This window comes from Glycine max, chromosome 6, assembly GCF_000004515.6.
Source record: "Glycine max cultivar Williams 82 chromosome 6, Glycine_max_v4.0, whole genome shotgun sequence".
NCBI lineage: Eukaryota > Viridiplantae > Streptophyta > Magnoliopsida > Fabales > Fabaceae > Glycine > Glycine max.
In genome coordinates, this window is record NC_038242.2 from 44,504,735 (window position 1) to 44,516,561 (window position 11,827).

Here is an 11,827-nt window from a genome sequence, read left to right on the forward strand (position 1 = left end):
CACATGAATTTGGTCCCTGAGCTCATCCCTTTCGAATTCAGTCTAATACACCATCTAGAGAAAGAAAGAGAGAGAGCTTGGAAGAACCAAAACAAGAAATTCTTCATGGCAATGGCTGGAGGTATGATTTTGATTTTATTTTCCGCATTTTGTTAATAACCTGTGTTTCTTTTGTAGTTTGTAATATCACAGGTTAAAGGTTTAGTCTAACATGCCCTCCTTCAACCAACACCAACTTGTAAACAACACCAGTTACAATAACTCAACCAAGTTAAATTTAGCTCCACTAAAGACAGGAATTTCGCAAACTCCAGATCTCTTGCATGCCACATATCACACACGAACCTCTTGTCAACATGTTCACTCAACAATCCCTCCCCCCCCCCCCCCCCCCCACATATTTTTGACTCTAACACCTTTCCGCACAATTCTCATCTTTATTTACCCAACAAAGCCACATTGAACATTCCTATATTCTAGACCCCTAAGCCTTTGTTAGGGACAAAGGCTAAGCTACATTATGCTAACTACACTAATAGATATTTGATAATTATTTTGTGCCTTCTTCTCATTCATTGCTTGATATTTATAGGCTTACACTATGGCTGACCCCTAACAGAATGGAATGGTGAGCACAAATGTTGTCCCCTCTTATGCGTAGTCATTATGGTAAGTAGGCTTAGTGGGTTCATTATTGATCGGGTAGTTGTTATGTCTCCTGTGGTGCTGCTATTGCTATCAATACCCACCACTGAAAAACCAACCTTGCCCTCAAGGTTAGGCAATAAAAACAAGTTGGACGGGATGGGTTTAGAAAAAAATTATGAGGTACGTGAGTAAAGTTACTTTGTTTGTGGGCCTGTTTTGGTCTAGTTGATGAAGACTCCTACAATTGGAATCTAATGTTATGCTTTATGTTCTTCTTCACTGAGTGACTACCCTTTTGTTAAAATGGTTTGGCTTCAATGTTGACGATCACGACCGTGACAGTTGTAACACTCATGTCGATAAAGCTCAGCCTATGCCAACCATGGTGGTGGTGGTGGATGTGGTGGCGGGTGGGTGGCGAATGTCGTTGTCGATGATGGATATAGCCAGAGGTTAAGGGTCAACGATGTGAACCACGACTGGTGCAAGAAGGAGGCCGGTAGGTCAAAATTAAGTTAATCAAGCACAATTTCCTGCACAAAAGATAACACTTTGTGCTTCCAACATGACAACTTCCTCTTGAATTTATCGATCATTGGCTTGTAAGACTTCATACCAAGATATGTGAACGACAAAGAAAGCAGTCTACATTTTAAGAGTTGGGCATACCTTAAACTCATATCACCCTCCACACCTAATTAAGGCCCCAAAACTACTTTTACCGAAATTAACTTTGAGTCCCAAAATTTAAAACATCTGAATTTGCTCTTAAAACAAAATTATTTTAATATTGGTGTAGAGTATCACTAGCTTTATTGATGATTAATTTTCGTCAAAAAATTTCTTGTAACTATTTTTATAACAACTTTAAACTAATGTTTCCACATCGTAATTTGTTTCATCGACCTTGTATGCAATCTCCACTAAGTTAGGAAAATACAATCCATATATAATAAATTTATTTACTCATTATTATTTCATTATAAATATATAGATATATTCTTAATAAGGTTTTTTCTTCAAAGCCAATATATATGTCCTTAATTTTTATTTTTCTTTTTTTTTCATTTTCAATTTTGAAATTAATACTATGTATTTTCTTATAATAATTTATTGCTAATAATTAATATTATTTTTCTAAACGATATATAAATATATCTCAATTTTATATACTCTAATTAATAATGAAAGTAATAATTCATATATAGTTTAAATGTCTAAAAATATTTACCTTTCAAAAAAAAGATTTGAAAGAATATCTTCCCCAAAATTTATTAGTGATATATTCATCTCTAATAATTTATTGCAATTTTATTGGATTATGTCATGGAAAAATTTAGAGAGGGAATCATTCTTTACAAAAAAAAAAAAAATCACAGTGGCTATGGAATTTCACAAAAGTAATTATGTTTAATCTTTGATGGGTTTTGTGACAAGAGTAATTAAAGAGGATAATAATTTATCACTAATTCCCTGGCTTCTGACACATTTTGTGGCAATATGTTTTGAGAAGGAATTATTCCAAAACAAAACCCGTAACTAGACAATGTAAGTTATTGTTGGTCATATGATTTGCGACCCGTGACAATAGGGGTCTCTACTAGGGAGGAATTATATTCTGTCACTAAAGGTCATCACTAAATTAAATTTTCCTAGTTGTAAATTTATTGACACAAGGGGTGTGGACATCAAGAAAGAAATAAAAAGAGAGGGAAAAAAAATAAGTGATTGATAAAATTAATGATAAAAAAATTAAGGAAGAAAGAGGTCCTTGAGTTAGTGACATTTCTGCTTGTTGCATGATAGTGTGTGAAATGTAGGAATGAAAAAACGGGTTGTTGAACCAATTTTGGTGCGCTCCACTTTCCACCTGTAAAATATGGGTCATGGTGAGCTGGTCTGCTCAACTCAAACGGGTTAAAATGTAGCTTGTCCCATTTATAGGCAGGTTGGCAGGGGCGAGGACAAGTGAAAAATTATAAAACTAAAAATATTACTAAAGAAAATAGATTTAATTTATTAATAATTATTATCCTTTTCACTATCATAGCTAATTTCTTAATATATTATTTCATCTGATTCTGCTAATTTATTTGTCTTCAATACTAGCAATAACAACATAAATTGCTCGAGATAGATATACTTTTATTTATATCTCTAAACTTTAAATATTATATCTTAAATAAAACACTACTTCCATATTAAAAATAATACAAAAAAATCTAAAACATAACACTATTTTTTTAATATAATTTGAAAAACAAAAAATTGTTGGCTTGCCTCAACCTATCATGAGCTCGTTTTTTGGTTAGCCAAAATAGGTCGGTGGGTTGAAAATCCCGATCCTCCTTGCCAAAAAGAGTCGGTTAAACAGAACATCCCATTAGGCAAAACTCGTTTTTCACCCTCAACGAAATATATATATATATATATATATCCTAATAATTCCATTAAAGATATTTTCTACATTTTCACCGACCACTAAATAAGCTAATGGTTAATTCATCATTGGAAGTCATTTCCTTTAGATTTCCTTCTTTCAAAATCCTCCTTGGAAAGAAACCAGGCTCTTTTGGCTCAACCATATCCATTTCACTCCCTAACATTTGAATTACTGAAGTCATGGTTGGCCTATCCTCCGGGTATTGTTGCACACACAAGAGACTAACATGGATGCATCGCAGTACTTCTGGGATAACACATGAGTCCTTTATGCCTGAGTCAATCAGCTGTAAAGCATTTTGCTCTTTCCAAAGTGCCCATGCCTGAAACATAAAATAAGCAAAAAGTTAGTTATTGATGTTTAAACTTTCTCATAGATAGACAAAAAGTTATTTGAGTACTTACGTAACCAACAAGGTTAAGAGTTAGGTTTTCGTGACAAAAAGATTTATTTTTTATTCCACATACAATCTCCAACAACAATATACCAAAGCTGAAAACATCAGACTTGATTGAAAAATTCCCATCAAATGCATACTCCGGGGCCATGTATCCACTACAAGAAACATTAGAGCAAACAATTCACATTAACACAAATATAAATGAATAGATAAATAACTAAATGTGGTGTATATTATAATTAGACAGACACTCACTAAGTCCCAACTACTCTATTTGTGTTTCCTTCAGTTTGGTCTCCTCCAAAAGCTCTTGCCATTCCAAAATCTGATATTTTTGGATTTAACTTTTCATCTAGTAGAACATTACTTGCTTTGAGATCTCTATGAATAATCCTTAATCGAGAATCTTGATGAAGATACAATAGCCCCCTTGCAATTCCAAGTATTATGTTGAAGCGTCGTGGCCAATCCAATAATTTACTTTTTATTTGATCTGAAGGAGTTAAAAAGTATTGTTCAATATTAGATATTCAAGATTAATAAGCTGCTAAGTATAACTCAAAGAAAAGAAAGAACACAAGTGAACCTAATTTAAGCATTCTTCATTTATTGCATACCAAATATGAAGGAGTTTAGGCTGCCATTAACCACGTATTCATATACTAGTAATTTTTCTTGTCCTTTTATGCAACAGCCAAGGAGCTTTACAAGATTTCTGTGTTGAAGCTTTGCAATCAGTTTTACTTCTGTTATGAATTCGGTTATTCCTTGTCCAGACAAACTTGAAAGCCTCTTCACAGCAATTTCTTGCCCACCCACTAATTTTCCCTGCATAATTGCATTCATTTAAGGAGTGGCTTTCTATAACATTGATGCATCTCTGGATTCAAGTTGTTCTTTTTTTATTTAGTTCTAAAACATGAATTACCTTATAAACAGGTCCAAAGCCACCTTCTCCAATTTTATTGTTCAATAAAAAATTGTCAGTGGCAGCAGTGATTGTTAGCATATCAAACAATGGCACATCCACGTCTTGTAGTTGTCTGTCAATGCTCTTTTTTGTCTTTGACTTATCTGGAACCAGAATAAAGGAATGAAACATTCAATAATATCATGAAACATAAGGGAGGATCAGAATTGGTTTAAATAGATAAATCTGCAATATTCAATTAGAGAAGGAAACAAACAAAAAAATCGAGTGAACTTCATAGAAATTAGCTTAAATATGTTTAAGGTCTCTGATAAATTATCGATTTTTGTTTTTGATCCCTAATAATTTTTTTATTATTTGGAATCTATGATATATCAAAACAAAAAGTCTTTGTTGTCAGTTAAGTGATGAGATGACATCACAAGTTGCTTTCTCCCAAATAGAATCTACCATTGTTTGAGTCTTCCAAAGGATAGCTATTCAATTACTATCTTATCATTATGCTTGCCTTCTTTACAAGCCAAAACTTCGCCTAGAACAACTGGTTTAGTACCTTTAACTTCCATCTTAGGAGGCATGGTTGTTTCAGCAGATTTATCTTGGAGAGCATGCTTGAGTTGAGAAGCATGGAATATCGGATGATTCTAGAACTATATGATAGTCCACCTTATTTTCCACATCTCCTATTGGCACCATAATTTGGAAAGACAAAAATTGCAAAGTGACAACTTTGGATTGATCTTTTGAACAACAGTGTTGTCTATCTGGCCTTAATCTAATGTAAACCCAAACTCCAACTACATAAGCTACATGCCTTCAATGGGAATCTACTTTTTTCTGCATATACTGTTGTTGAGTGGTATAATGTATTATACCAAAACTCAACAAAGATAGCCAAAACCCCTAACGTTTTGTTTTGGAACCAAAGATGTATGAAGCGTCTAATCCCTAAATTTTTTATGATAACAATGGTTAAAATTTATGATTAAAATCATATATATATATATATATATATATATATATCTTAGATGAAATCCATGAAAATTTATATTTGTTCCAGAATAGACACTAAAACACATGTAACCTTTAGTAACATGTTTTTTCCCAACACTTATTAAAAATGTTGTTAAAATTTTTTAGCAGCATTTAAAAAATGTTACTGACATATTTTCATGACATTTTATCAAATGTAGTGTGTAGTTCATGTCGCTAAAATCCTTGTAAATCTTTAGTGACGTGGACTATACACAACATTTGATAAAAAAAAAGTTACAAAAAGATAGTAACATTTATTAATATTTGACAATATTTTTTAAATGTTGTCAAAATCTTTTAATAACATTTTTAACCAGTGTTAGACAAAAAAAATATTATTAAAGATTATATTTGTTGTAGTGAGGATTTGGCTGTAACAAACAAGCAGAGGACAATTTTTGGTATTTATGTCCTTGACACATCACAACCCCAAATGAAATCCATAATTCTCTTCTGCATCCCCTTCCAAAAGTAACTTCCAACTAACCTCTTGCATGTTTTTGTGAATTCAGAATATCTCCTTGTGGGAGTAGACCACTGAAACTCTTGTAGTAAGATAGGGATCTAGGATGAATTTTTAATGAGTAACCTTCCCTCAGAGTTATCATTTATAATCCATTCTTGAAAGGACTCCCGAGATCTTGTTTTTCAGGACCAGGTTTATACACGACTTCGACCTAGTGCCTCAAAAGCTTGGACAACCAATATTGTCGTTTAGTTGTGGTAATTCTTTGGTGGAGCAGGTGCTTCCAGCCAATTTTCCATAGTCTTTATCCATTAAAGCAAAGGAAGCTTCTTACTCCTTTAACATCCTAAGAAATCGACCATTCTAGGAAAGCTTGAACTCTAGAATGATTAATTTCCACTTATTTTTATTCGTAGGAATCAAAAACAAACTAGGAGATTTATAATAACTCACACATCTGACTCAATCAACTGAGTTAAATCCCCTTGGTACCATTTCCACTCCTTATGTGTTGAGATAATATGACCAACATATTCTATTGTTGGATATGTAAAGGAATATTGTACCTTATATGCTACAAATTGATGTTGTGTCAAAAGCATAAAACTTCATATCAATGATGAACATGGCACTGTCAAGTTGGACAATAGACCTATATATTGTCAAAGAAAACTAACCAATGCATCTGTAAAATGGCCTAAATATTGAATTCATGGCGGATTAGAAGCTGGAGGTCCAAATGGCATGGCAATGTACTTATAATGCCCCCCATGTGTGCAAAAAGCAGTTCTGTGAGTATCCTCATCTCTCGCGCTTATTTGATGGAAACCAGATTTTAAATTGATCTTAGAGAAAAGATGACCCGTGCAACTAATCCAACAACTCGTTTATGGTAGGAATAGGTCATTTGTCTAATAGAGTGACCTTATTCAACACCTTAGCTGGTATCACTAGAATAGAAAACGAGTTTGTATTGTGTCTGATTTCTCCCTGAGCCCCAGCAACTTTCCTACTTGCTTCTTAATCCCATCCTTTTGGTGGTAAGCACAACAATAGGGTCTAATACTTATTGGTTTACTATTATGTTGCACGATGATGGCATGATAGTTGGATCTACAAGGTGATAGTCCCTTGGCCCTTGCTATTATAGAAAAAGAGTGATGCTTATGAAGGATATGCTCTAGTTCTTCTCCTCTATAGGAAGAACCCTGGTTGAAATATCATTGACAATGACAAGGTGTTCTCACCAACCATTCCGTGTCTCATATTACTCGTTGCGAAGCTGCAGTTTGGTTTATATCTAGAACTTAATACCCCTTAAGTGTAACAGTACTGCAACCATTATCCTGAAAACTTGTCCTCTTCTTTCTCCAATTTTTGTAGTCTTGCATAAAGTCTCCAACAACTTAACCTCTAGAATGATATTCACACCTCCCAAATACAATACATATGCATCTACCACTATATTGTGCCTCTCTCCTAACCTTGTCCTCAATAGCTTCAAATACCCCTGACACTACCCTCTTCCTTATTCTCTCTGCATAACTAAGTAACTAACCCCCCCCCCCTTCTCTCAGTACTTCTTATAGTAAATTATGGCCCTGATTAGCAAGTTGAAACTCCAGTCACTAAACCGGCCATATGAGATTCATGGCCTTGTTAAAAAGCCACCATCCACAGACATTTTTTTTTTACCATAGTAACAATGATGATTCTCATGCATCTATCCTAATCTCTTACTACTAAGTTGATCCTAGTGGATTTACACTTTAATTTTAGTGACTTCCCTGGGAAAAGATCGAAAACATAAGTTTAATGTAAATTTCTTTTTATGCCTACACGTTATCAAACAGTATAAATATGAATTTCTGTTAAAGGGACACAGAACAGAACCATGCTATACAGCCACATAACCAAGATTTCAATGGATGCTCTAAAAAACCAATAACAGCACTTGTTAAGGGAATTAACAAATACTAGAATTTTTATTTAAAAAATACAGAGAGCAAGTACAGAACAGAGCCATGCTATACTGCCATATGTTTAGTGAAATGTTATAGAAGAAAAGAATAATTTTACCGGCAATGTTCCTTCTGTAGATGAAACAAATAGCAAGTACAACTCCTAAAGGTGCAGCAACGGAGGTTCCAATAATTATTTTGGAGCTCTTCTTGCTCTTGATAGATTCTTCACGGTTGAATTTGATCAAAGAAAACAGAAATGGTTAAAGTCCACATTGAAGGATCAAGATTAAATTCTCAAAGATTGGAACTATGTGAGAAGAATAATAAAAGCATTAATTGGAAAAAGTCAATTAAGTATTTACCTAATTCAGAAGGAGGCAACCTTATATGTAGACGCCGCCCACTTTCTGCAACAGAATACAATTTGATGTCTAATAAATCACCAAACCACATGACACAGCCACTTCCAGCTCCACTTATATTAGAATTGGTATATGCCATACAGGAACAATCATTCAAGCACTTGGTTCTGCATTGCTCTATATCAAGAGTCTGATCCACATGTGTTCTTTTAGTATCAGGCACTTTCAAGTCATCAACCTGGGCAAAACCATCATACTTGCAACTCAATGGATGTTTGAGGACACATCCTTGGGTCCTGTCCATTGATTTCCATTTTTCAGGAGACTTAGGCGTGTACCCTTTTAAACACTCACAGATTGGTGATGCAGTAGTGCTGCAATATGCATTGGCTCCACAAACCCCATAATGGTCACAATAGTCTTCAGGCCTAGTTGAATAAAGCATCCATGACTCTGTCTCTGACCATACATAACGAGGACGTTCTTCTGTGGTTTGGTTAACTACCACTTTGGATAAAAAGCTTGCATTCTTCAGGTTCCACGTGTAAGAAACTTCTTCCTCGTCAGAGACAAACTCGTGATAGTAAATTGAATTGTTAAGTTCTGGACTGCCATTACCGAAACTCAAACCATTCCATGGTCCGACTCTGTAGTACTTTTTGGTTCCCTTCATCAAATAGATTTCAGGATAAGGGTGCAGAACAATACCCCAAGTGAAGTCTCCCGGGGTTGGATCATCATCACTCTTCCAAGCTGTAAGGTGAATACTGAGATTTCTTTTGAGGTACCATCCAATCTTCATTCCTGATAACCCTGTATTAGAAGGATAATCAAAACTTTGCCACAGATATGCCTCTTGAATCACTTCATTTTCATCCCTTATCACAAGATTCCCAGAATCCAAGAGCTTTGCCACTGGATTCTGTGTTTCTCTTAGAGAACTTGTGGACCAAACAACAGTGTTGTTGTGTGTAAGGACCAAATGGCCAGAACTGTTTAGGCTCAAGATGGCAAAGGAATCATTAATTGGGTTGCCACCGTTTGCAACCCAAACAATGTTTTGAGACGGAATATTCTTGAACCAAATCCCGAGGTAGCTTTTGTTTGGATTTCCAAGATTGAAGAATCCAAGTTCAAAGACTCCATTTGGAGAAACTATGGTTCTTCCAAAACTGAGGGATTGGGATTGTGAAATGGATGATGTGTCTGCTGCTATGGAAACTACAAGAGAAGAGACAAACAGTATATAAAGTATGAAACTCGTCAGAGTAAGAATAAACTTCATTGAGTACTATGCTTGAGAATGAATAAAGACGAGTCACAATGTATGATTGGAGTGGTAAACCTTTACTTCTCTTATAAATGCAAATCGTGTAAGCTAAAACTTCTCGCAGAGTAATGTTTGATTGCAATACTAAATTTTAGGCTAAAATATCTTTTCAATCCTTAGCAAATATTCTTATATGTTATTTGTTTTCTAATAAAAACTTATTTATATTTAATTTTTAATAAAAATAATAATTTTATTTTTAGTTTTTGATATTTTTTTAATTTCTAGTAAATTAATAATTTTGTGTTTGTTTTTTATAAATTGATTTCATTAGTTATTAGTTCCTTTAAGAAAGACTAATAATAAATAATTAAAAAATTTATGAAAAAGTAAACACAATTTCTAATTTACCAAGGATTTTAAAAAAATACCAAAGACAAAAAACGAAAATTTTGGTTTTTTATTAAGGAAAAAAGTATATTAAAAAATAAATATAAAATTTAAATATTTATTAAAAATTATAAATATATTTTATCATAAATTTTAATATATCTTGCAAGCGCAAATCATGAAGTAGTGAAACTTCTCAACAGCTTCTGACTCTCTCGTGGCATGTCCGTGTAGCCTACGGCAGTGGACTTTTGACACATTTGAGAAAGAAAGACAATGTTAGAAACATTTGAAGTTTGGGTTCCCACTAGGTAGTACTATTTATTAACAAAGTTTGGGTGGTCATAGGTAGTGGATATATATTAAAAATCAATAAAATTGTGGTGTAAAGGCACTGGGATCAACCTAATAGTAAGAGATAAGGATAGATGCTCTTCCTTGTTAATATTGTTGAAAAAAAAAAAAATCTGGAGACGGTGACATTGTCATGCCGATTATGCCTACATTTATTCTGACAAGCAAGTACAATTTAACTGTTGCACATTTACTTATTATTATTTATTTGTAAGAACTCAACATAATATATTAAAGATTTTCAACATTCATGCACTATGATTAATCAATTAAACTAATCTTTTTTATCACTTATTTATCATTTGATTGTCTCTCCAAGTACCGTACTTACATCTCAACTTATATATTTTAAATTCATGTGATGTATGGATTCATTTAAATTATATATTTTTATATTTATAATTTTTAATATATATATATATATATAAATTATCATCTTTTAGAAATTTAGCATTATATATTAAATATAATTAAATCAAAATTGTGGAAGGCGATTAGTTATATTTTTAATTGGGCTAATGTTATCTTCAAAAATTTTAAACCTTACATTGCACATATCCGTATGTACGTCCTTAGTCTAATTTAGATGAAATCGTAACATTAATCTTGTTTTTTTTTTAAAATAGAAGATGAAATTAAACATTTTAAAAATAGAAAAACCAAGTTAAATTTTGTAAATAAATAAAAGGATAAAAATATAATTTAACCTAACTCAAAGAGGAAACTGAATATCTATTGTTCAAAGTGCTTGTAATACAAAGTCTTATCCTCTTTTATAAGCTAAATAAGAAAACTAACATGAAAACAAAAGTAGAAAAATAAGAAAGGAACAACAATATATTTATCGATCCTCCAAATATTATTAAAGATTTCAGTTATATTTGATAAAACTAGCTCGAGGTTAAAAAGTAGTTAGCTAGTATCTCTTAGTTGAAAGTTATTAAGCTAATTTATTAAATTATAAGTATTTGATAAAATTATATATTAAAACAGTTAAGAAATGTAAAATGAAAAAGAAATAGACATGTATATGATATATAAATTCCAATTTTATTTCATGAATAAAAATATTTTTTAGTTGTTATAATTTAATTCTTTAATTAATTTTAATCTCTTCTAATTTTTTATTCATAGATAAATTATTTCAATTACGTTTCAATTATTATCATTTTCATAAGTGTATTCTATTATATATCTTATATTATATCATAAATTTTTTTAATTAATTTACAAAAAAATTATAAAAACATACACTTAAATACACATTATACTTTTATTATGTTAATTAGCATAATAATTAAAATAAAATCATCTAATATAAAATTATTTAAAAAATTAAGAAATAAAATAAATATAACATGTATCTTTGTTAATTTTGTGAAGTATAATGTTGAAATAGTAAATTAAATATTATAAATAGTATGATGAAAAAAATAAATAATTTAACATAAAAATGTAAAATATAAAGACAAACATAAAATAAAATAAACCCATATTATCTATCATTATAACTATCTTGATATATAATGCTAAAATAATAAAATAAATACTGTAATGATTGAGT

At 32.0% G+C, this 11,827-nt stretch overlaps 1 protein-coding gene across 1 annotated transcript; it reads right to left on the reverse strand.

Annotated features, from left to right (window-relative positions):
- Positions 1–3,045: 3,045 nt before the first annotated feature.
- On the reverse strand, positions 3,046–9,637 carry LOC100810955 (G-type lectin S-receptor-like serine/threonine-protein kinase At4g27290). The gene is made up of 7 exons (XM_003526117.5): positions 8,250–9,637; positions 8,003–8,110; positions 4,420–4,565; positions 4,109–4,319; positions 3,747–3,984; positions 3,496–3,646; positions 3,046–3,413 (listed from the first exon to the last, which is right to left on the reverse strand). The coding sequence occupies exons 1-7, from the start codon at positions 9,532–9,534 to the stop codon at positions 3,120–3,122; spliced, it is 2,433 nt and encodes an 810-aa protein (XP_003526165.1). The 5' UTR covers positions 9,535–9,637; the 3' UTR covers positions 3,046–3,119.
- Between the last annotated feature and the right edge of the window lie 2,190 nt (positions 9,638–11,827).